The sequence below is a fragment of the Nerophis lumbriciformis genome, linkage group LG27 (genome assembly GCF_033978685.3).
Source record: "Nerophis lumbriciformis linkage group LG27, RoL_Nlum_v2.1, whole genome shotgun sequence".
Classification (NCBI taxonomy): Eukaryota; Metazoa; Chordata; class Actinopteri; order Syngnathiformes; family Syngnathidae; genus Nerophis; species Nerophis lumbriciformis.
In genome coordinates this window covers 35,106,412-35,132,730 of record NC_084574.2, presented here as the reverse complement: position 1 = coordinate 35,132,730, position 26,319 = coordinate 35,106,412, and the positions used below count along the sequence as shown (strand labels likewise).

The 26,319-nt window shown below is 43.2% G+C and overlaps 1 protein-coding gene across 1 annotated transcript in view; it reads right to left on the bottom strand.

Moving 5' to 3' along the window:
- Window positions 1–14,206: 14,206 nt before the first annotated feature.
- The window catches only part of LOC133624460 (neuronal acetylcholine receptor subunit beta-2-like), a 61,963-nt gene continuing 49,850 nt past the window's right edge, over window positions 14,207–26,319 (bottom strand). The window contains exons 8-9 of the mRNA XM_072916436.1: window positions 17,162–17,307; window positions 14,207–15,728 (exon numbers count right to left, since the gene is read on the bottom strand). Coding sequence (XP_072772537.1) covers window positions 14,912–15,728; window positions 17,162–17,307 — 963 coding nt within the window. The 3' untranslated portion in view covers window positions 14,207–14,911. The remainder of the gene's footprint in view (window positions 15,729–17,161; window positions 17,308–26,319) is intronic.

Here is a 26,319-nt window from a genome sequence, read left to right as displayed (position 1 = left end):
TAAAAACATTACTGTCATATTATGTAAAAAACTACTATTTTGTGTTTGCAAACCTTAAAAAAAGTATGTTTCAAGTAGAATTGACAAAGATACATTATTTCAGGCATTATTAGCCATTTTGCATGTGTGGTTTAGGAGTTTTGTTTAAATAACTGTCATGTTCAGTGTGACAGTTTTTTTGTATTTGCAAACTGTGGAGGGGGCGTGGCCCGTGCGTCTCCTGCGGGCAGGGCGTGTGCAGGAGCCGGCTATGAAGCAGCTGACAGGTGAGTGGATTTCCCAGCTGGAACGGGTTATCTAATCACCTGTCTCCGAGGCCATGAGGGAAGAGCGAGCGAGAGAGAGCGCAAGGAGAGACGCAGAGCGAAAGAAGACAGCAAAGAGCGGCGAGCACCAGCCAGAGACAACCCAAACCAAAAAATTAAAAAAAAACATTGACTCTGACCCTGAGGCCTGATCCTTCCCGTCCACCGACGAACCCCGAGCACGAAGCTTGCTACATTGGCGCCCAACTGGCCGGTGGCGGTAAGACAAAGGAGAAGGAAATGTCGGAGCACAACCCCCTGACAGCACTGGGACAGGTCCTGGCGGACGTGGCAGCGGCAAACCACCAGCAGATGGAGCCGGTCCGCCAACAAATGGCCCAGCAAGGCCAGATCCTTCAGGCGATGGCCAGCAGGTTGGGAGCGGCACCACCAACAGTCCCTGCGGCCTCCATGCAGCGAATGGCGGAGGCCGAAGACCCACAGGCCTTCCTGGACGTATTTAAGGCCACGGCGGCGTCATGCGGGTGGCCTGAAGAGGAGTGGGGTGTGCGTCTGCTGCCGCTGCTTGCGGGAGAGGCACGGCGGGCAGCGCTGAGCCTACCAGCGGGCTCCCTGGTGCAGTTCCCGGACCTGAGGCGGGCCATCTTGGACCGAGTCGGCAGCACGGCGGAAGACCACCGACGCCACTTCCGGGCACTGAGGCTGGAGCCGGAGGACCGCCCGTTTGCGCTGGCACAACTACAAAGTCGATCATGGAACTGCGGCCGATGGTGTCCAGGTGCCAAGTGCACATATGGACACCCTTATGTTTGAACATGGTGTTCGTTATGGACAATCAGTGACGCGTTATGGACAATCAGTGACGAGCACAAAAGTCCAATAACAAAACACCTCTCGGGATCAGATCCGGGCGCCCATTCACGCCTCTCCAGGTTTCATTGTCGTTGCCAACATGAGCATTGAAGTCCCCCAGTAGGACAAGGGAATCACCTGGGGGAGCACTTTCCAGTACTCCCTTGAGTGTATCCAAAAAGAGTGGGTACTCTGAACTGATGTTTGGTGCGTAAGCACAAACAACAGTCAGGACCTGTCCCCCCACCCGAAGGCGGAGGGAAGCTACCCTCTCGTTCACCGGGTTGAACTCCGGCGTGCAGGCTTTGAACCAGGGGTAAACAAGAATTGCTACCCCAGCCCGTCGCCTCTCACTGCGTGCAACGCCAGTGTGGAAGAGAGTCCAGCCCCTCTCGAGAGAACTGGTTCAAGAGCCCTTGCTTTACGTCGAAGTGAGTCCGAATATATCCAGCCGGAACTTCTCCTTCTCCCCCAGCGAGGTGACATTCCACGTCCCAAGAGCTAGCTTATGTACCGTATTTTCCGCACCATAAGGCGCCCTGGGTTAAAAGCCGCGCCTTCAATGAACGGCATATTTCAAAACTTTGTCCACCAATAAGCCGCCCCATGTTGTAAGCCGCATCTAACTGCGCTAAAGGAATGTCAAAAAAACAGTCAGATAGGTCAGTCAAACTTTAATAATATATTACAAACCAGCGTTCTAACAACTCTGTTCACTCCCAAAATGTACGCAAATGTGCAATCACAAACATACGTATATCAACATGGACAGAGCTGCGTGAAAAAAGCCACCCGGCCTCTTCGCGTAAACTTAAACTTACCTTAACCACTCGCTCATCTTTTCTTCATCCATCCCTTCGAGTTAGCTTTTATGATGACGCCGGCTGGAAAGGTCTCTTTTGGCAAGGTCTTCCTTTTGAATATCACCACGGGTGGAAGTTAGCATGGCAAGCTAGAACCACAGTGAAGGATGACTTCTCATTCCCTGTGGTGCGAATATTCACCGTACGTGCTCCCGTTCCACAGTGCGGTTCACAGGAATATCAGTTGCTGTGAAATACGGTAGTAATCCGTGTGCGGATGGAGAGATTGCGTCTTTTCATGAACCGGATCCTTGTCGCTTAGTAGGAGCCATTTTGTGGTCTTTACAGATGTAAACAGGAAATGAAACGTACGGTGATATCCGCGCGTTTTTTCTTCTTCTTCCGGGGGCGGGTGGTTGCTTACAGTAGAAGAAGAAGCGCTTCCTGTTCTATGGGGGCGGGTGCTTACCTTGGCGGTTGCTTGCGTAGAAGAAGAAGCGCTTCCTGTTCTACCGGGAAAAAAGATGGCGGCTGTTTACCTAAGTTGCGAGATCGAAACTTTATGAAAATGAATCTTAATATTAATCCATATATAAAGCGCACCGGGTTAAAAGCCGCACTGTCAGCTTTTGAGTAAATTTGTGGTTTTTAGGTGCGGCTAATGGTGCGGAAAATACGGTAACCGAGGATCGGACGGCCAAGTGCCCTGCCTTTGGCTGCCGCCCAGCTCACGTGGCACCCAACCTCTATGGCCCCTCCCATGAGTGGTGAGCCCATTGGAGGGGGGACCCATGTTGCCTCTTCGGGCTGGGGACAGGCCAACCAGGCGCTCGCCATCGTGCCCCAACTCCGGGCCTGGCTCCAGAGGGGGGCCCCGGTGACCCGCGTAAAAAAATATATTTTTTGTGTTTGCATACCTTAAAAAATCTCATGTTTTTAGTCAAACTCACAAAGATACAATATTTCAGGCATTATTAGATATTCTGCATGTTTGGTTTAGGAGTTATCTTTGATTAAATGTTGTATTGCTTTTTTCGCATTTTCTTAGGATTCTAAGAACATTACTGTTTATTGAGTAAAAAACAAATTTTTGTGATTGCAAACTTTACAAAAGCATATGTTTTAAATAAAGCTCACAAAGATAAATCAATGCAGGCATTATTTGACATATTGCATGTTAGGTTTCGGAGTTATTCTTGAAAAAGTTGTTTATTGCTTTTTTTTGCATTATCTCAGGATTCTAAGAACATTAAGAAACAATCTGTGGAAGTTGCTTCCTAGCAGTTCCACTATAGACACGGCACAGGAGCCAAGCGTGCAGTTTTAACCAAGTTTTAATGTGCATAGATTTTTGTCAAAGTCTTCCTCCAGCAGAACGTGACTTTTCAGTCACGTCCGTATCCTCTCTCCCCTCCTGCTCTCGGCCGCCTACTGTTAAAGACAACAGATGATTAGATTAACACGTACCACCTGGGAAATCTAATCACCTGTCAGCTGTGTCTCGCCGGCAGCACATGCCCCACCCCCCTCCGATGGTGCTCGTCCTCAGCACCACAGACAGAGGCGGTGACCTTTGCTCCTGCAGGTGCGCTGGCCACACCTCACTCCACACAATCATTAACAAACAAAAACATTTTTTTTACTCAATATGACAATATTGAGTAATATGACAATATTGAGTAAAAAACACATTTTTGTGTTTGTGTGTTTGTAAAAAAAAAGTTTTTTTTTACTCAATATGACAATATTGAGTAAAAAAAATAATTGTTGTGTTTACAAACCTTCTAGAAGCACCTAATTCTAGTAATATTCACAAAGTTACATTATTTCAGGCATGTTTAGACATTTTGCATGTTTGATTTAGGAGTTATGTTTAAATAACTGTCATATTGAGTAAAAAACTAATGTTTGTGTTTGCAAACCTTACAAAAGCATATGATTCTAGTAAAACTCACAAGGATAATTATTTCAGGCATTATTAGACATTTTGCACTTTGGTTTAGGAGATTTGTTTGAATACATTTTTTATTGTTTTTTTCGCATAATCTCAGGATTCGAAGAACATTACTGCTATATTGAGTAAAACACTATTTTTTGTGTTTGCAAACCTTAAAAAAGCATATTTTTCTTGTAAAACTCACAGATACAATAATACAGTGATTATTTGACATTTTGCCTGTTTGGTTTAGAAGTTATGTTTGAATAATTGTCTTATTTAGTAAGACAGTTATACTTTCCTATTGAGTAAAAAAACCTATTTTTTGTCTTTGCAAACCTTACAAAAGCATACATTTTGTATTGCTTTGTTCGCATTATCTCAGAATTCTAAGAACATTGCTGTCATATTGAATAAAACACTAATTTGTACGTTAGCAAACCTTACAAAATCACATGTTTCTAGTGATACATTATTTCAGGTTTAGGAGTTTTGTTTGAATATTTGTTTTTATTGCTTTTTTCGCATTATCTTAGGATTCTAAGAACATGACTGTTTATTGAGTAAAAAACAAATTTTTGTGATTGCAAACCTTACAAAAGCACATGTTTCTAGTAAAACTCACAAAGATACATTAATGCAGGTATTATTAGACATATTGCATGTTAGGTTTCGGAGTTATTCTTGAATAAGTTGTTTATTGCTTTTTTGTATTATCTCAGGATTCTAAGAACATTAACAAACAAACAAACACAAAAATTTGTTTTTTTATTCAATATGACAATATTAATGTTAAGTAATCATATAAGTTAATCATCTAAAACATATATTTCATATAAAATGAGTCATATGAAAAATAAATCATATAAAAGTGAACCGATAAGTAGAGCATATAAAAATGTTATCACATGAAAAATGACACAATTACAGTGGGTCATATTAAAAATGACTCATATCCAAAATGGATCATATGAACAATGAATCATTTTAAAAGTAAATTATATGAAAAGCAAACCATATAAAAAAATATTCTTATAAAAAAAATAATATGAAAAGTGGGTGTGTGAAAAGCAGCATGAAGTGATTCCTTGTGTGCATGAAGACACTCGCAGGTTTATCAGTGAGGACGTTTCAAGGGAGAACTTGGTGAGAATCTGTGTTTCTGCCAGAACATTATAGTGTGACGCACCATCTTCTGTTCCTACCAGCAATGTTTAATGTATGTCTTTTTTGTTCCAAAAGCCTTTAATGTCACCATTTCTACTTCACGCCATCCAAAACTTCTTCATGTCGAGATCTGTCTTCTATATTTTATATTTCTATGCTGGTGGGTGCAGTTTTCCTGCCTTGTAACACAATTGTTGCGTCCTTTCAGCCACTGGTCAATAATTTAGGACAATTCCTGACCCAAAAGTGCTTTTATCTTCAAAGCCAAGTCATAAAATCTAAATGTGCTTCTTCTGCTCCTCACTGAGGCCACTTTAGCGGAACATCTGTACATTCTGGAAGCTTCGACAAAGCTGTCATTGATAACTCATATCAAGTATATTTATTGTATTCCCTTTCTATTGTATTGTAACGCAGTTCAACAGATTATTATGTTTTTAAATGATGGTTTACTGCAATCTATTACTGTAAAGTAAATATGGATAGAAAAAAGCAAATCAAATGTTTAGATGTTGCAAGTTGACTTTGTAACAACTATTTACAGAACACAATGTTGATGACTTTGTGTTTGAATAATGTTCATACTTGTATAGTATGTTTATGTGCTGTACCTACTGTATATCAGAGGTGTGGACTCGAGTCACATGACTTGGACTCGAGTCAGACTCGAGTCATGAATTTGATGACTTTAGACTCGACTTGACAAAATGTAAAAAGACTTGCAACTCGACTTAGACTTTAACATCAATGACTTGTGACTTCACTTGGACTTGAGCCTTTTGAATTGACATGACTTGACATGACTTGCTACTTTCCCCAAAACCCAAAGATGAAAAAGTTATTCGGGAGCGCTACGTATTTTTCATTGTGTACTTGTCTATCAGCGTTGCGTGTGTCAGCTGGTGTGCTCTCAGTACAACAGCCAATCAAATTAGATCTACTTTGTTTTCATCACACAGCATTCATCCAATCAAATTGCAGGACAACCAACGAAGAAGACATGTCCAAACCACACGCCAGTGAACAAAAAATGATACCTAAAATAATTTTGTTTGGGTATAAAAATTACGAGGTGGTCAACACAAAACGGTTTGCAGTATGCAACACATGCGGTTCGAAAATGACTGATGGAGAGGAAACAACTTTCAACTTCGTCCGGCATTTGAAGTTGCACAAAGAACGGTAAGTTTTGAATGTAAGATAACGTTTATTGGCTAAGTAACGTGACTTTTATTTGCGTTGTAGTTAAATCAGTGAGGCTGTAAACTCACTGCTAACGTTATAACGTTATTGCAAACACGGGAATCTGTTGCAGTTCACTACCTTATTCATACTTTTTGTTCAGTGATTTTTTTAAGCAGGGTTACGTTAGTCAATATATCACACGTAACGTTAGACGGCGGTCAGCAGCACCGCGTATTTTAGCCACCTAAAAAAAAGACAAAAATAGTAAAATAAAGGTCAGTTAAAATGTATACTATATTATGAATATGTGTACCGTTTTAGCTAGCTTTCTGACATACTGTTGGTTGTTTACCTCAGTGGTCCCCAACCACCGGGCCGCGGCCCGGTACTGGTCCGTGGATCGATTGGTATCGGGCCGCACAAGAATTTTTTTTTTTTTTTTTTTTAATTAAATCAACATAAAAAACACAAGATACACTTACAAGTAGTGCACCAACCCAAAACAACTCTCTCCCCCTTTTGTTCTGGGCATTGAACATGAAGACTCTTCCTTCACTGTTCCGAGTGGCCATGAGAGTCTTGGCAGTGCCTGCCTCCAGTGCTCCAGTGGAGCGAGTTTTCAGCCATGGTGGCATCATACTACGCCCCCATCGTGCACAAATGACTGACAGACTCTTGGCTAATTTGGTCTTTTGCAAATGCAATGCAGCATAGGGCCCTGACATATAAAAAGTACAACTTTTTTGTTATGTTCACGTATATGTCATGTTTTTTCAATGTTAACACTTTTGTACAAATAAGTACATTTGCACTTTATTTTTCAATGTGTTTGTTCTGTAAAGGAATGAGTTAATGTTTAAAATGACTGGTTAATAGTGCTATTATAAAGTGCAATGTCAGCACAATTTTCTTTCCTGCAATTTAAAATGCACTTGTTTTAATAAATAAATACAGCGTTTGAAAAGCATACACAATCTGTGTTAATATATTAGTCTGTGGTTAAAAGGACTTGAAAGGACTCGAAACTCAAAATGCAGGACTTAGGACTTGACTTGAGACTTTCCAGTCTTGACTTTGGACTTGACTCGGGGCTTGCCTGTCTTGACTCGGGACTTGACTCGGACTTGAGGGCAAAGACTTGAGACTTACTTGTGACTTGCAAAACAATGACTTGGTCCCACCTCTGATATGATGAATACGTTTATATATTTATGGAAAGTCAATTAAAAATAAAATGTACTTTTATTAATTAATGATCATGATTCATGTTAGGCCAGCAGAGAAAGCCTTGCTGGCCCTGACGGCACACCACTGCGTAAGGCATTAACTTAGTTTTACTGAGATTCAAGGATAGTGCGTTCTTTTCAAAACATCTGTTAATTTATTCTTCCTTCTGTCATTATTTGTATTAGCTTCGGTGTATTCTCTCCTGTCATATTGTCTGCAAATAGTAATAACTTTAAGTCATTTGTAACTTTATGAATGTTGTTTATATTGTGATTGAAAAATGTTGGTCCGGTTATTGATCCCCGGGGTACACCGCAAGATATATGACTAGTAACATCCATCCATCCATCCATCTTCTTCCGCTTATCCAAGGTCGGGTCGCGGGGGCAGCAGCCTAAGCAGGGAAGCCCAGACTTCCCTCTCCCCAGCCACTTCGTCCGGCTCTTCCTGTGGGACCCCGAGGCGTTCCCAGGCCAGCCGGGAGACATAGTCTTCCCAACGTGTCCTGGGTCTTCCCCGCGGCCTCCTACCGGTCGGACGTGCCCAAAACACCTCCCTAGGGAGGCATTCGGGTGGCATCCTGATCAGATGCCCGAACCACCTCATCTGGCTCCTCTCGATGTGGAGGAGCAGCGGCTTTACTTTGAGTTCCTCCCGGATGGCAGAGCTTCTCACCCTATCTCTAAGGGAGAGCCCCGCCACCCGGCGGAGGAAACTCATTTCGGCCGCTTGTACCCGTGATCTTGTCCTTTCGGTCATAACCCAAAGCTCATGACCATAGGTGAGGATGGAAACATAGATCGACCGGTAAATTGAGAGCTTTGCCTTCCGGCTCAGCTCCTTCTTCACCACAACGGATCGATACAGTGTCCGCATTACTGAAGACGCCACACCGATCCGCCTGTCAATCTCACGATCCACTCTTCCCTCACTCGTGAACAAGACTCCGAGGTACTTGAACTCTTCCACTTGGGGCAAGATCTCCTCCCCAACCCGGAGATGGCACTCCACCCTTTTCCGGGCGAGAACCATGGACTCGGACTTGGAGGTGCTGATTCTCATCCCAGTCGCTTCACACTCAGCTGCGAACCGATCCAGTGAGAGCTGAAGATCCTGGCCAGATGAAGCCATCAGGACCACATCATCTGCGAAAAGCAGAGACCTAATCCTGCAGCCACCAAACCAGATCCCCTCAACGCTTTGACTGCGCCTAGAAATTCGGTCCATAAAAGTTATGAACAGAATCGGTGACAAAGGGCAGCCTTGGCGGAGTCCAACCCTCACTGGAAACGTGTCCGACTTACTACCGGCAATGCGGACCAAGCTCTGGCACTGATCATACAGGGAGCGGACTGCCACAATCAGACAGTCCGATACCCCATACTCTCTGAGCACTCCCCACAGGACTTCCCGAGGGACACGGTCGAATGCCTTCTCCAAGTCCACAAAACACATGTAGACTGGTTGGGCAAACTCCCATGCACCCTCAAGGACCCTGCCGAGAGTATAGAGCGTGGTCGTGGAACTGTGGACTAATAATGGAGTAATATAGAGCAGTTATTATTTATAGGATATATAGCTTCACATATTGCTTCCTGTTGGTTAAGTAGCTTCATACCCAGTTCAAGACCAACTATCTGATGCCATGCCGTTCTAATTTGTTTAGTAGGATGTTATGATTAATTGTTAGGTTCATAAACACTTTGGCTGCACACTGTTTACGATCTATTGCATTGATATTTTCCTCCGTTATTTCGTTTAGTGCCATTGATGTTGAAATGTTCGCAAGCACTCTGGTGTTATTAATGTTTTTGTCCAAGCTGTTTCTAAACAATAATCGGTGACTTGTCAAAGACAGTCTTAGTTCCGTCCAGTGACACAAAAGTGGTGAGTACACAATAAGAAGTGAAAATGAAAGCGTAAAAGGTTGGTGTGGATAAATATAGACTAGTTATTATTTATAGGATAAAGGTTGTTTCTGCTTGACTGAAGACTCCTCTCTCTATAAAGTAATTTCAATCAATATTTTACGTGGTAAATGGGTCACCTGACTATGGTCTGATTTCTATTTTTTTTTTTTCCTCTTCGGCTTTTAACATGGCAGCTTCAGCTCAGGAGAACTTCTTCCAATGTCAAATCATCACGGCAGCAAAAGATAGCATGTCAGCATTGGTTTCCTCATGCCTGCAAAAACAAGCATGTTTACTTCTCTCACATTTCACTTGGTGTCGCTTCTTCTAACCGGATGAAGAGCATTATATGCTATCAATTTCTTTCATTCTTAATCCTGCAGTGATTGCTTTTTTTTTTTTTTTTGGACTGATCAGGAAATCAGTGTGTGCATGCTTTAACGAGTAGTGTGTAACTAGTTGTACAGTAGTAATACAATGTCAGTGGTCATGTCGATATAAACCATACTTGCCAACCTTGAGACCTCCGATTTCGGGAGGTGGGGGGAGGGGGTGGGTTGGGCGGGGTCGGGGTGGGACGGGGGCGTGGTTGGGGGCGTGGCTAAAAGGGGAGGAGTAATATATATATATATATATATATATATATATATAAGAAATACTTGACGTTCAGTGATATCTAGCTATATATATATATATATATATATATATATATATATATATATATTTGTTTTATTATATTATTATATTTATTATATATATATTTTATTATATATATATATATATATATATATATATATATATGGTAACAATTAGAGATGCTACCTCAGTAGAAACATTTAAGTCCCATCTCAAAACTCATTTGTATACTCTAGCCTTTGAATAGCCCCCCTTTTTTTAGACCAGTTGATCTGCCGTTTCTTTTCTTTTCTCCTCTGCTCCCCCCTATCCCTTGTGGAGGGGAAGACACACAGATCCGGTGGCCATGGATGGGGTGCTGGCTGTCCGGGGTCGGGACCCGGGGTGGACCGCTCGCCTGTATATTGGTTGGGAACATCTCTGCGCTGCTGACCCGTTTCCGCTCGGGATGGTTTCCTGCTGACCCCACTGTGGACTGGACTCTTACTGTTATGCTGGATCCACTATGGACTGGACTCTCACAATATTATGTTAGACCCACTCGACATCCATTGCATTCGGTCTCCCTAGAGGGGGGGGGGTTACCCACATATGCGGTCCTCTCCAAGGTTTCTCATAGTCATTCACATCGACGTCCCACTGGGGTGAGTTTTTCCTTGCCCTTATGTGGGCTATACCGAGGATGTCGTTGTGGCTTGTGCAGCCCTTTGAGACACTTGTGATTTAGGGCTATATAAATAAACATTGATTGATTGATTGATTGATATAAAATAAATACTTGAATTTCAGTGTTCATTTATTTACACCTATACACACATATAACACTCATCTACTCATTGTTGAGTTAAGGGTTGAATTGTCCATCCTTGTTCTATTCTCTGTCACTATTTTTCTAACCATGCTGAACACCCTCTCTGATGATACATTGATGTGTGGCACGCACAAAAGTGCTTTCATCAAATGCACTAGAGGGCAGTATTGTCCTGTTTAAGAGCGTCACAACATTGCTGTTTACGGCAGACGAACTGCTTTACGGTATACAAAAAAGTGACTGCTGTTGTTGTGTGTTGTTACCGCGCTGGGAGGACGTTAATGAAACTGCCTAACAATAAAACCACATAAGAAACCAAGAATTCTATAGTTATAACGTGATTGGGCAGGTACGCTATTTTATATTGTGGAGGACCTGAGTCCGCCTGAATTTCGGGAGAAAATTTGTCCCGGGAGGTTTTCGGGAGAGGCGCTGAATTTCGGGAGTCTCCCGGAACACCGGGTGGGTTGGCAAGTATGACATAAATGGATAATTTTTATAAGAAATAATTCTAACTTTTTTTTGTCAACTAAAACGGTCGAGCATGTAAGTCAATGCTAACATAAAAAGGCACTTTTTAGTAATATGAACACCAGTACTTGATGATCGTCCACATAGACAGCTGTCGACATCAACGGGACACACACATTGGACCTGATCTACTAAGATCCAAACATCCCGCGCTAAACAGCATGTGCAAATAATAAAATTGCATGCACTATTAGTGGGCGTGCTGTGCGCGATCTACTAAGACAATGTTTGCAGTAAAGAGTTCAGACGCAAAACCAGATACTCAATTTTCCTTGTTTTGAGTTAATCAATATAGAAAGAGAATGAGTGAAGACCTTTGTTAGATCGGAATTTGGGTTTAACGGGGTTAGTGGAGCTCCCCCTGGTGTTGTGGTTATGGCGGTCATTTACGTTAAGGAAATAGTTTGACATGTACTTCGGTATCAGGGAGGTGTAGCGGATTTTATAGACTAGGCTCAGTGCAAGTTGTTTTACTCTGTCCTCCACCCTGAGCCAGCCCACTTTTAAAAAGTGGGTAGGAGTGAGGTGGGATCTGGGGTGGAGGTCTAGAAGTAATCAGACTAGCTTGTTCTGGGATGTTTGGAGTTTAGATTTGAGGGTATTGGAGGTGCTATGGTACCAGGAGGTGCATGCGTAATCGAAAAAGGGTTGAACGAGAGTTCCCGCTAGAGTCCTCATGGTGCTTTTGTTGACCAGAGAGGAGATTCTATAGAGAAATCTTGTTCGTTGGTTGGCCTTTTTGATTACCTTAGTTGCCATTTTATCACAGGAAAGATTAGCCTCTAGAATGGAACCGAGGTAGGTGACCTCACCCTTCCTGGTGATAACAATGTCACCCACTTTTATAGTGAAGTCATTGACTTTCTTAAGGTTGATGTGGGACCCAAATAGGATGGATTCCATTTTACCCAAGTGTATGGATAGTTTATTGTCAGCGAGCCAGGTGCAAGTTCTACAGAGTTCAGCACTGAGGATTTTCTCCACCTGTGACTTGGCCTTGTCTGATACCAGCAGGGCCGAGTCATCCGCACACAAGAACAATTCACAGTCGCATGCTGATGACAAGTCGTTTATGTATATTAGGAACAGTAAAGGCCCTAATATACCGTATTTTCCGCACTATAAGGCGCACCGGATTATTAGCCGCACCTTCTATGAATTACATATTTCATAATTTTGTCCACCAATAAGCCGCCCCGGACTAAAAGCCGCGCCTACGCTGCGCTAAAGTGAATGTCAAAAAAACGCTGCGCTAAAGTGAATGTCAAAAAAACAGTCAGATAGTTCAGTCAAACTTTAATAATATATTGAAAACCAGCGTTCTAACAACTCTGTCCCAAAATGTACGCAAATGTGCAATCACAAACATAGTAAAATTCAAAATGGTGTAGAACAATAGCAACATAATGTTGCTTTAACGTTAATGTCACAACACACAAAATAAACATAGCGCTCACCTTCTGAAGTTATTCTTCATTCGTAAATCCTTCGAATTCTTCGTCTTCGGTGTCCGAATTGAAAAGTTGGGCGAATACGGGATCCAAAATGGCCGGTTCCGTCTCGTAGAAGTCATCGGGAGTCAGTGTCGCTGTTGTTCTGTGAATCCTGCCTTCCGGAAAGCTCGGACCACAGTTGTGACCGAAATATCTGCCCAAGCATTTACGATCCACTGGCAAATGTTGGCGTATGTCGTCCGAGGCTGTCTGCCCGTCTTAGTGAAGGTGTGTTCGCCTTCGGAGCTGTGTGAAAAAAGCCACCCGGCCTCTTCGCGTAAACTTCCCTTAACCACTCGCTCATCTTTTCTTCATCCATCCATCCCTTCGAGTTAGCTTTTATGATGACGCCGGCTGGAAAGGTCTCTTTTGGCAAGGTCTTCCTTTTGAATATCACCATGAGTGGAAGTTAGCATGGCAAGCTAGAACCACAGTGAAGGATGACTTCATTCCCTGTGGTGCGAATATTCACCGTACGTGCTCCCGTTCCACAGTGCGGTTCACAGGAATATCAGTTGCTGTGAAATACGGTAGTAATCCGTGTGCGGATGGAGAGATTGCGTCTTTTTATGAACCGGATCGCTTATTAGGAGCCATTTTGTGGTCTTTACAGATGTAAACAGGAAATGAAACGTACGGTGATATCCGCGCGTTTTTTCTTCTTCTTCCGGGGGCGGGTGAAGCGCTTCCTTTTCTATGGGGGCGGGTGAAGCGCTTCCTGTTCTATGGGGGCGGGTGCTTTCCTTGGCGGTTGCTTGCGTAGAAGAAGAAGCGCTTCCTGTTCTACCGGGAAAAAAGATGGCGGCTGTTTACCGAAGTTGCGAGACCGAAACTTTATGAAAATGAATCGTAATAAAGCGCACCGGGTTATTAGGCGCACTGTCAGCTTTTGAGAAAAATTGTGGTTTTTAGGTGCGCCTTATAGTGCGGAAAATACGGTACTGCCTTGGGGGACTCCACAGCTTACTGAGAGGGAGGGTTGGGGGGGACACACGATGCCGTTCACCTCTACCTCCTGTTCCCTCCCCTCCAAGTAAGATTGCATCCAGCTCGATGAGGTTTTGTCAAATCCGAGCTTATCCAACAGTATAGCGTGGTCAACGGTGTCAAAGGCCTTCTGAAGGTCCAGCATGACCATGCCGCAGTATTTGCCGCATCCACCTCAATGTTTGATGTGGTCGGTCAGATAGAGAAGGCATGTGTCAGTGGAGTGGTTAGTTCTGAAGCCGGATTGGAATTTGGCCATGAGTTTATTGGTGGCAAGGTAACTATTGACCTGTTCATAAACTATTTTTTCCATTACTTTCGAAATGGAACTGAGAATAGAAACAGGTCGGTCGTTGCCAGGTTCTAATTTGCTTCCTTTTTTAAAGAGGGGTATTACTCTTGCTATCTTAAAATATTTTGGTACTTGGCCTTGTGAAATTGAGAGGTTTATTATGTGCGTGATGATTGGGGCGATGGTGGTGGCAGAGTCCCTGAGGAATCTGGAGGGGATATTGTTAAGGCCGGTGGCCTTGTTTGGGTGGAGCGCGCTCAATTTTTGAAGCACCTCATCAGCTGAGACCATTTCTAATTTGAAATCGTTGTTGGATACTCCTAGCTTTCTGTAGAAGACTTTAATGTGTTCGACACCAAAGTGACCAGAGTGGTGGGACAGCTTGTTGACAAGAGTTGCGGCCATGCTGGTGAAAAAGGTGTTAAGTCTGCTTGCTACCTCCATTTTGTCTGTAATGAGGGAGTCACCCTCCTTGATGCAGATGTTGGTGAGTCTGGTTTTAAATTTTTGGCTGCAACCGGGAAGCTGGTTGTTGAGTATTTTCCACAGCTCACGTGGCTTATTTGTGTTTTCCTCTATTTTGTCGTTAATATAATTTTTTTTTAAGCATTTAGTCAGGTTGGTTGTCTTATTTCTTAATTTATTGCATTGTTTTTTGAGAGTTGAAAGCGGTGATTTGAGGTTATTATTGGGTTGTTTATCTACTTCTGTTTTACACTTTTGGTTTTGGGAGTATTTTCTGTCTCTGTCTTTTATGGCAGCTAATAGGTCCGGATTCATCCATGGTTCAGAGCGGGCTTTGATCCTGACTGTTCTCACGGGATCTTTAGGAACGCTGTTTTGAAGTGATCCCAAGCAACATCGACCAGGTTGCTCGTGAGCACAGGGGACCAGTCCCACTCATCTAATTTTAAGTTGAAACTATTACTGGAGTATTTTTTAAGGGATCTGGATTGGGCTGTACTGTGACCATTGGCTATGGGTTTAGCTATTTTGCGGGTGCAGAAGGTTAGATAGTGGTCGCTAAGACCACAGATCATGACCCCACTATTTTTTATTTTAGGCCGGTCTGAAGTGAGAATGAGATCTATGGTTGATTGGGTGGAATCACACACCCTTGTAGGTAGTGTTATTAGTTGGGAAAGACCATGTAGATGACAAAACTTGCTGTAGGATCTGAAGACAGGCGCATCTCCGCGTTGAATATCTGTGTTCAGATCTCCAGTTATAATTTTCTCCACGTTGTCTGCCCCAGCCAAGCACTCCTCCCGAGCCCCATAGAAATCACTCTGATTAGGGGGTCTGTAAACAGTCCCTATCAGTGCCGGCTTAGCGTTGTTAAATTTGATTTCCGCCCACACAGATTCAAGGTAATTGTGGTTGAGATCAGTGCGAGTTATGTATTTTATATCCTGGTGAATATTCATACAAACACCCCCACCATGTCTATTCCTGTCCTTTCTAATAACCGAAAAGTTTTCTATCTCTATTTCCGAGTCAGAAACACTTTGATCAAATTTGGTTTCAGAGAAACACAGGATTTTTACCTTCGTGTTGAGGAACATTTCTCTGATTTGGTCGAGTTTGGTTCCAGAGAGTCTGTTCACATTAAGGTGGATGATGTGTAGTCCACTGGAACCAAAAAGAGCATCAGAGTCCGCTGTGTAGTGGCACTGTCCAGAAAAGTTGTTGGTTGTTATTGAAGTTGAACTTGGAGAGCAGTTCAGTTCGCTGTTTGGCTGGAGATGCTTGGGAGAGCAGGAGGGAGAGGAGGGGAGAGGAGAGAAGGGGAGAGAGGCATATTGATCTTCATCCAGGTGATGGGGGAGGGGCGGAGTTGGAGAGAGAGGGGGGGGGGTGGTTGTTGATTTCATTTTTGCGAAAACAATGACCATGGTAGGATGAAGGAGCCCCTAAATCCTGTGTAGGCCATGGGTCCAGACGCCACGTCCTCGACCGTCAGGGACCGGGGAGAGGCCGCGTGGTCCTCCACTACTCCGTCTTTACTGCAGACCGGGGTGTTGATGTCGACAGTCACCTTGTTGACCACCGCTGCGCTGTTCGCCGCCGGGTTGTTGTCTTCATCGATGTCTGGGTCGTCCTACACCGCCAACCGTGTCGATGAACAGGGTGAAGTCCTCTGTCGAGCCGCCGATCCCTGGAGCCCAGGTGAGCTCGGGTTGTGATGAGCAGATAGGAGGTCCCGTAGCAAAGTTAGCTTCAATGGCGTCGTTAGCAGCAGCATTGCTAGGCTTTGCCAGCCGGGACAACATTAACCGGGTGGTTACAGGTCCAGAGTTAAGTTCAGTGTCTCCTGAGAGTAGAAGTAATAGTAGTATTGTTGATCTTCGGTCAATCCTTCCAGTCAGGGGCATGTTTCTTCTGTTTCGATCTGCAGTCAAGCACGAGGCTATCATGTTAGCTCCGAAGCTAAAGTGCTTCGCCGATGTATTGTCGATGAGATAACAATCACTGTGATTGTCCATTTCGCGTTCACGACTCTCATTTCCGAGAGGGTAAAGTATCCGAGGTGGTTTGAAATATAAATCCATGATCCACAATAGAAAAAGGAGAAAGTGTGGAATTAAGCGAGACTTCGCTTGTATGCTACACTGAGAGCGGAAAAAAAATGCGACCGCTCCCCATGACGACTCAACTGCAACAGTACTGTAGTGCCAAATGACGATGTGTTCTGTCTGATGTGGTAGACCCCATTGTATTAACCTTGTGTTCCTGGGCAGCCATTATTAATGCTTTTGTGCTGTCTTTCAGTCCAGCCTTTTCCAGCCACTGACATGTTTTCTCGATGCCAGTTGTCAAGTTGTGGGTGGTACATGTCTTTCCATGATAGACCCCCTGGCTCCTTCCCCTTATTGGGCTTCACTTAACAGATAGACCTTGGGGGCCATCTTTTTTAAATCTATTCCTGGAGGCCTGTTGTTTCCTCATGAGACAATCGTCGTTGGCCCCCCTTGTTTCACTTTGTGTGTGTGTGTGTGTGTGTGTGTGTGTGTGTGTGTGTGTGTGTGTGTGTGTGTGTGTGTGTGTGTGTGTGTGTGTCTTACTCCGCGTCCTCAGCGACGGGTGTGTTGTAGCTTTGAAACAGCGGCTGCATGAAGAGCCCCAGTGTTCCGACCACACACACCAAGATGAAGATCCAAAGAAACAAACGGTCTATCACCATGGCAACATACTTCCAGTCCTCTATTATCTGAAAAATAAGACAAATGAGAACGAGGAGTAAGAATGTTTAAATTGATAGCTTATGTTTTATTCAGGGCTTCACGGTGGCAGAGGGGTTAGTGCATCTGCCTCACAATACGAAGGTCCTGAGTAGTCTTGGGTTCAATCCCGGGCTCGGGATCTTTCTGTGTGGAGTTTGCATGTTCTCCCCGTGACTGCGTGGGTTCCCTCCGGGTACTCCGGCTTCCTCCCACCTCCAAAGACATGCACCTGGGGATAAGTTGATTGGCAACACTAAATTGGCCCTAGTGTGTGGATGTGAGTGTGAATGTTGTCTGTCTATCTGTGTTGGCCCTGCGATGAGCTGGCGACTTGTCCAGGGTGTACCCCGCCTTCCGCCCGATTGTAGCTGAGATAGGCTCCAGCGCCCCCCGCGACCCCAAAGGGAATAAGCGGTAGAAAATGGATGGATGGATGGATGTTTTATTCATGGCTGTGAGTTTACAGATGCATGCTTACAAACCACTAAGCTAATGTGCAATTATAATTTTGTAATATTTATTAAGCATGGGAGCTTTGTAGACGTCTGGAAACCTACAAATGTGGAAGATGTTTCCCTGATATACACTCTGATTGAAATCTCAGATAACGATATTCTATGTGCTGTTTGTAAATTTAGCAAGCAGCATCCAAATCAACGGTGACGATAAATGTTGCCTCTTAATGCTACTGTGAAAATGTGCCAATGGGGCATGGGCCAAATATAGCAATTTTAAGTCTACAGTAGGCCTGTGCGAAATGGCTCAAAAATAAATTTCCCCATTTTTCTTTTACAAAAAAAAAAATCAATATACGTTTTTGGGGTTTTTTTCCCGACTTTTTAAAGAAAACATTGAATACAAATGACAAAGAGCCTTGAAAACAATGTTGTCTTTTATTTAAACAAAAACTAGTAGTTTGAAAAGACACTGTACAGGTAAAAGCCAGTAAATTAGAATATTTTGAAAAATGTGATTTATTTCAGTAATTGCATTCAAAAGGTGTAACTTGTACATTATATTTATTCATTGCACACAGACTGATGCATTCAAATGTTTATTTCATTTAATTTTGATGATTTGAAGTGGCAACAAATGAAAATCCAAAATTCCGTGTGTCACAAAATTAGAATATTACTTAAGGCTAATACAAAAAAGGGATTTTTAGAAATGTTGGCCAACTGAAAAGTATGAAAATGAAAAATTTTTTATGGGGCTAAGGTCAGGGGAGTTGGCGGGCCAATTTAGAACAGAAATACCATGGTCCGTAAACCAGGCACGGGTAGATTTTGCGCTGTGTGCAGGCGCCAAGTCCTGTTGGAACTTGAAATCTCCATCTCCATAGAGCAGGTCAGCAGCAGGAAGCAAGAAGTGCTCTAAAACTTGCTGGTAGACAGCTGCGTTGACCCTGGATCTCAGGAAACACAGTGGACCGACACCAGCAGATGACATGGCACCCCAAACCATCACCCAACCATTCCTTTGGAAATCGAGGTCCCAGAGTCTGGAGGAAGACAGGAGAGGCACAGGATCCACGTTGCCTGAAGTCTAGTGTAAAGTTTCCACCATCAGTGATGGTTTGGGGTGCCATGTCATCTGCTGGTGTCGGTCCACTCTGTTTCCTGAGATCCAGGGTCAACGCAGCCGTCTACCAGCAAGTTTTAGAGCACTTCATGCTTCCTGCTGCTGACCTGCTCTATGGAGATGGAGATTTCAAGTTCCAACAGGACTTGGCGCCTGCACACAGCGCAAAATCTACCCGTGCCTGGTTTACGGACCATGGTATTTCTGTTCTAAATTGGCCCGCCAACTCCCCTGACCTTAGCCCCATAGAAAATCTGTGGGGTATTGTGAAAAGGAAGATGCAGAATGCCAGACCCAAAAACACAGAAGAGTTGAAGGCCACTATCAGAGCAACCTGGGCTCTCATAACACCTGAGCAGTGCCAGAAACTCATCGACTCCATGCCACGCCGCATTAACGCAGTAATTGAGGCAAAAGGAGCTCCAACCAAGTATTGAGTATTGCACATGCTCATATTTTTCATTTTCATACTTTTCAGTTGGCCAACATTTCTAAAAATCCCTTTTTTGTATTAGCCTTAAGTAATATTCTAATTTTGTGACACACGGAATTTTGGATTTTCATTTGTTGCCACTTCAAATCATCAAAATTAAATGAAATAAACATTTGAATGCATCAGTCTGTGTGCAATGAATAAATATAATGTACAAGTTACACCTTTTGAATGCAATTACTGAAATAAATCAAGTTTTTCAAAATATTCTAATATACTGGCTTTTACCTGTATATACTGAATGATTCCACCATAATAAGGTTATTTTTAGCCCAGAGTTTGTTTGTTGTTGCGTCTTGTTCGCCTCGTAAAGACTTGTATTTTCCGCACGGATGTCGCAAGCTACGAAAAGCTCCTGAGGGGCAACAAATATGCCATAGCAAGAGGATAAAAAAAAAGGGGAAAAAAAGTCTGCAACAAAAACCTCTAATATATCGATAAAATCCGCTATGTGGATACATCGATAATAAATCGATAAAATCGATGTATTAGCCCCGTTTAGCCCCATACCGCCATATTTAAAGAGGTGGAGATAGTCCCATTTGATATATGGCAACTTACTTGCTTGAAAAAGGTCAGCATGAAAATGTGGGGAGGGCGTACCGTATTTTCCGCACTATTAGCCGCACCTAAAAACCACAAATTTACTCAAAAGCTGACAGTGCGGCTTATAACCCGGTGCGCTTTATATATGGATTAATATTAAGATTCATTTTCATTAAGTTTAGGTCTCGCAACTACGGTAAACAGCCGCCATCTTTTTTCCCCGTAGAAGAGGAAGTGCTTCTTCTTCTACGGTAAGCAACCGCCAAAGTAAGCACCCGCCCCCATAGAAGAAGAAGCGCGCGGGTATTACGTTTCATTTCCTTTGTGTGTTTACATCTGTAAAGACCACAAAATGGCTCCTACTAAGCGACACACTGTGGTTCTAGCTTGCCATGCTAATGGCCAGAAACTTCCACCCATGGTGATATTCAAAAGGAAGACCTTGCCAAAAGAGAACTTTCCAGCCGGCGTCATCATAAAAGCTAACTCGAAGGGATGGATGGATGAAGAAAAGATGAGCGAGTGGTTAAGGTAAGTTTACGCGAAGAGGCCGGGTGGCTTTTTTCACGCAGCTCCGTCCATGTTGATATACGACTCCATGCGCGCCCACATCACAGATGGTGTCAAAAAACAAGTGAAGCACACAAATACAACACTCGCCGTCATTCCGGGTGGATTAACCAAAGAACTCCAACCGCTCGATATTGGTGTCAACAAGGCATTTAAAGCATGACTGCGAACGGCGTGGGAACAATGGATGACCGAAGGCGAACACACATTCACTAAGACAGGGAGACAGCGCCGGACGACATACGCCAACATCTGCCAGTGGATCGTAAATGCCTGGGCGGATATTTCGGTCTCAACTGTGGTCCGAGCTTTCCGGAAGGCAGGATTCACGGAACTGCTGGAAAAACAACAGCGACACTGACTCTGATGACTTCGACGAGACGGAGCCGGCCATTTTGGATCCCGTATTCGCCCAACCTTTTAATTCGGACACCGTAGGAGAAGAATTCGAGGGATTTATGAATGAAGAACAACTTCAGAAAGTGAGTGTTATGTTTATTTTGTGTGTTGTGACATTAACGTTCGAGCAACATTAAGTTATTGCTATTGCTCTGCACTATTTTGAATTTTACTATGTTTGTGATTGCACATTTGCACATTACCGTACATTTTGGGAGTGAACAGAGTTGTTAGAACGCTGGTTTTTAATATATTATTAAAGTTTGACTGACCTGACTGTTTTTTTGACATTCCTTTAGCGCAGTTAGATGCGGCTTATAACACGGGGCGGCTTATAGGTGGACAAAGTTTTGAAATATGCCGTTCATTGAAGGCGCGGCTTATAACACGGGGCGGCTTATGGTGCGGAAAATACGGTAACCATGGGGGGCCAAACGAAATGACACAGTGGGCCAAATTTGGCCCACTTTGGGCATTCCTGATCTAAATATCAATCAATCAAGTGTTATTATGACAATGACAATAAAGGAATTGATTGATTGATTGAAATATTGACAGTAGTATTAAACTGATAATATTGTGATGAGGTGTTTATTTTCACATGTTTTTGTTGTGCCGTTCAAATGAATTAAGTATATTTAACTATTAAATATACAGATCGTTTTCTTCTTCAAACCTGTGCACATAGTTTAAATATGTGTTTACTAGCATAACATGCTATAGTCATGTAATTTGATAATATGAATTGCTTACGTTGTAGCTTTTTTAGCTACTCTCAGTATACCGTATTTTCCGCACCATAAGCCGCCCTGGGTTATAAGCCGCGCCTTCAATGAACGGCATATTTCAAAACTTTGTCCACCTATAAGCCGCCCCGTGTTATAAGCCGCATCTAACTGCGCTAAAGGAATGTCAAAAAAACAGTCAGATAGGTCAGTCAAACTTTAATAATATATTAAAAACCAGCGTGATGTGGGCGCGCATGGAATCGTATATCAACATGGACGGAGCTGCGTGAAAAAAGCCACCCGGCCTCTTCGCGTAAACTTAAACTTACCTTAACCACTCGCTCATCTTTTCTTCATCCATCCCTTCGAGTTAGCTTTTATGATGACGCCGGCTGGAAAGGTCTCTTTTGGCAAGGTCTTCCTTTTGAATATCACCATGGGTGGAAGTTTCTGGCCATTAGCATGGCAAGCTAGAACCACAGTGAAGGATGACTTCTCATTCCCTGTGGTGCGAATATTCACCGTACGTGCTCCCGTTGTATCCACAGTGCGGTTCACAGGAATATCAGTTGCTGTGAAATAGTAATCCGTGTGCGGATGGAGAGATTGCGTCTTTTCATGAACCGGATCCCTGTCGTTTAGTAGGAGCCATTTTGTGGTCTTTACAGATGTAAACACACAAAGGAAATGAAACGTACGGTAAGATCCGCGCGCTTTTTCTTCTTCTACGCGGGCGGGTGGTTGCTTACAGTAGAAGAAGAAGCGCTTCCTGTTCTATGGGGGCGGGTGCTTACCTTGGCGGTTGCTTGCGTAGAAGAAGAAGCGCTTCCTGTTCTACCGGGAAAAAAGATGGCGGCTGTTTACCGTAGTTACGAGACCGAAACTTTATGAAAATGAATCTTAATATTTATCCATATATAAAGCGCACCGGGTTATAAGGCGCACTGTCAGCTTTTGAGAAAATTTGTGGTTTTTAGGTGCGCCTTATAGTGCGGAAAATACGGTATATATATTTTTTTAGAAAGACTTGTTTTATATAGCATCCTATACAGTTATGCATGTCTATTATATATTACTGAAGGTATGTGAGGTTTATACCCTTATGCAGAATAGATGTAATGCTAATCCTTTAAGTAAACACAGTATTTTAGGTAAATGCTCCATCTGAAAGCGATTATACCTTTCGTCAGCCACCTCGTTTCCTGTTTGTTCGTTTTTTAGAATGTCTCTTTTTGAAAACTGACGTACGGTGAACATGTTATTTCGGGGTACGTTAAAATGGTCTTCACAACAATAATGTTGCAGACTATTTACATTAGTAAGCTTATACTTTACTAAAATACAAGTTTTAAAGTTTCACATGAACGCCAACACCTCCTATCTTTCCAACAGTGTGAGAGACGTCTACATTGATCAACGATAATAGGTATGAGGTTTAGCTAATCACAAGCCCTTCTACAGCCCAGACACACCACTTTGAGTTTAATACTTGCTACAGATACTGGCAGACAGTCGACTATACACTTCTACAGACCCTTCATTGTGACCAAAATATAAGTAGCGACCACAACTGGTAAATCCTAAAAAAGGCACTCACCAACATTAGAGTATATATATTTTCTCATACCACACACGTTATATAGGTTGTTGTTGTTCATTTTAATACTGGTGTGCTATAAACATACTTGCCAACCCTCCCGGATTTTCCAGGAGACTCCCGAAATTCAGCGCCTCTCCCGAAAACCTCCCGGGACAAATGTTCTCCCGAAAATCTCCCGAAATTCAGGCGGAGCTGGAGGCCACGCCCCCTCCAGCTCCATGCGGACCTGAGTGACGTGTTGACAGCCCGTTCACACGTCCGCTTTCCCACAATATAAGCAGCTAATGATCGAGGGTGAGTTCTTGGTTTCTTATGTGGGTTTATTGTTAGGCAGTTTCATTAACGTCCTCCCAGCGCGGTAACAACACACAACAACAGCAGTCAAGTTTTCGTCTACCTAAAGCAGTTCGCTGCCGTAAACAGCAATGTTGTGACACTTTTAAACAGGACAATACTGCCATCTACTGTACATGCATATGTGACCCACCCATAATGTGTCACATTTTTGTGTTGATTTATTTATTTTATTTTGTGGTTTGAATTCGTTTTTGGAGCTGTCATTACACATTTATCAGTTTTCACATTGGTCAGTTTCGGGGCAGTAGGGCGTTTCTTCCCAATTGAATGCTATCACCTGCAGACCGGAAGTGTCTTGTCATTCCGATGAGAGCGACCAGTCTGTGAACAATTGAAACGTCCTGTGTGCTTTTTCCTCCTGTATAACAGGTTAGTTTTGGTGAATCAACTCACTGAATAATATCCATGTGATCTTTATAAGTTTAAGTACACATTCTGATGGTGGAGCCTAACTCTAAAGTGTTTGTGAGTTGTAGTTTGTATTTGTGAATGAATCCAGTGCACAGCTGCAGTAATCAATACAAAATGGCGACGTGAGTACGCAATGTTTATATAGGAACTTCTGATCCTAATTCAGACTCCCAAATTAGAGCTCCTGTTTTCTTATTGATTTTATAATGTATATTTGTATAATGTGTGTGTTCTGAAATAGTGACAGAGAATAGAACAAGGATGGACAATTCAACCTTTAACTCAACAATGAGTTAGTGTTATGTGTGTGTATATGTGTAAATAAATGAACACTGAAATTCAAGTATATATTTTATTTATTTATATACATATAAATAAATAATAATTTATTATATATATATATATATGTAATAAAATATATATATATATATATATATATATATATATACATATATATATATATATATATATATATATATATATAGCTAGAATTCACTGAAAGTCAAGTATTTTTATATATATATATATATATATATATATATATCTTAACCACGCCCCCCGCCACACCCCCTTTTTTTACCCCACCTCTTCACTGAATGTGGAAACTTAACTGAACATTTCCACAGTCAGATAGACACATTCACACACTAGGGTCAATTTAGTGTTGCCAACCAGCCTATCCCCAGGTGCATGTCTTTGGGGGTGGGAGGAAGCCAGAGTATCCGAAGGGAACCCACGCATTTACAAGGAGAACGTGCAAATTCCACACAGAAAGACCCCAAACCCGGGGATAGAACACAAGATCTAATATTCAAATTTTCTGAGGTACTAATATTGTAATTTTCATTAGTTTTCAGTAATAATCATCAAAATTAAAAGTAATAAATCCGTGTCAGCAATCGGAGTGTTGCTGGTTACTGGGGTTCAATCCCCACCTTCTATCATCCTAGTCACGTCCGTTGTGTCCTTGAGCAAGACACTTCACCCTTGCTCCTGATGGCTGCTGGTTAGCGCCTTGCATGGCAGCTCCCGCCATCAGTGTGTGAATGTGTGTATGAATGGGTGAATGTGGTAATACTGTCAAAGCGCTTGGAGTACCTTGAAGGTAGAAAAGCGCTATACAAGTATAACCCATTTATCATTTATCATAATAAACATTTGAAATAGATCCGTCTCCGCGAAAGGCAGAGAGACTCAGCAGCGCTCTCAACTGATCACCACTTGGTGGTGAGTTGGCTCTGATGGTGGTGGAGGATGCCGGATAGACCTGGCAGACCCAAGCATATAATGAGGGTCTGCTGGAAACATCTGGCAGAGTCTCCTGTCAGAGAGAGTTTCAAGTCCCACCTGCGGAAGAACTTCAAACATGTTACGAAGGAGGCGCTGGACATTGAGTTCGAGTGGAACAAGTTCTGTGCCTCTATTGTCGAGACAGCCAATCTGAGTTGTGGCCGCAAAGTGGTTGGTGCCTGTCATGGCGGTAATCCCAGAACCCGCTGGAAGACACCAGTGGTGAGAGATGCCGTCAAGCAGAAGAAGACTTATCCGGTCTATTTGGCTCATGGGACTCCGGAGGCAGAGGACAGGTACAAGACAGGCCAAGCGGTGTGCGGCTTTTACGGTTGCAGAGGCAAAATCTCGGACATGGGAGGGGTTTAAAGAAACCATGGAGAACGACTTCCAGATGGCTTTGAAGCGTTCTGGACCACCATACGCCACCTCAGGAGGGGGAAGCAGTGCACGGTCAACACTGTGTATAGTGGGGACAAAGTGCAGCTGACATCAACTGGGGATATTGTGGATCGGTGGGAGAAATACTTAATTCTCCTTAATCCCAGTTACACATCTTCCAATGAGGAAGCAGTGGGGACTATATGGTAGGCTCTCCTATTTCTGGGGCTGAGGTTAGTTTAGAAGCTCTTCGGTGGCAGGACGGATGAGATACGTTCTCATCCGCTCATCCGTTCTTTCAGGCTCTGGATGCTGGGTTGTCATGGTTGACAAGACTCTACGGCATTGCGTGGACATCGGGGGGGGTGCCTTTGGATTAGCAGACTGGGTTGGTGGTTTCTCTTTTTAAAAAGGGGAACCATAGGGTGTGTTCCAATTATTGTGGGATCACACTCCTCGACCTTTCCGGTAAAGTATTTTCAGGTGTACTTGACAGGAGGCTATGCCGGATAATCGAACCTCAGATTCAGGAGGAACAATGTTTTTTTTATCCTGGTCGTGGAACTGTGGACCAACTCTATACTCTCGGCAGGATCTTTGAAGGTGCGTGTGAGTTTGCCCAACCAGTCTACATGTGTTTTGT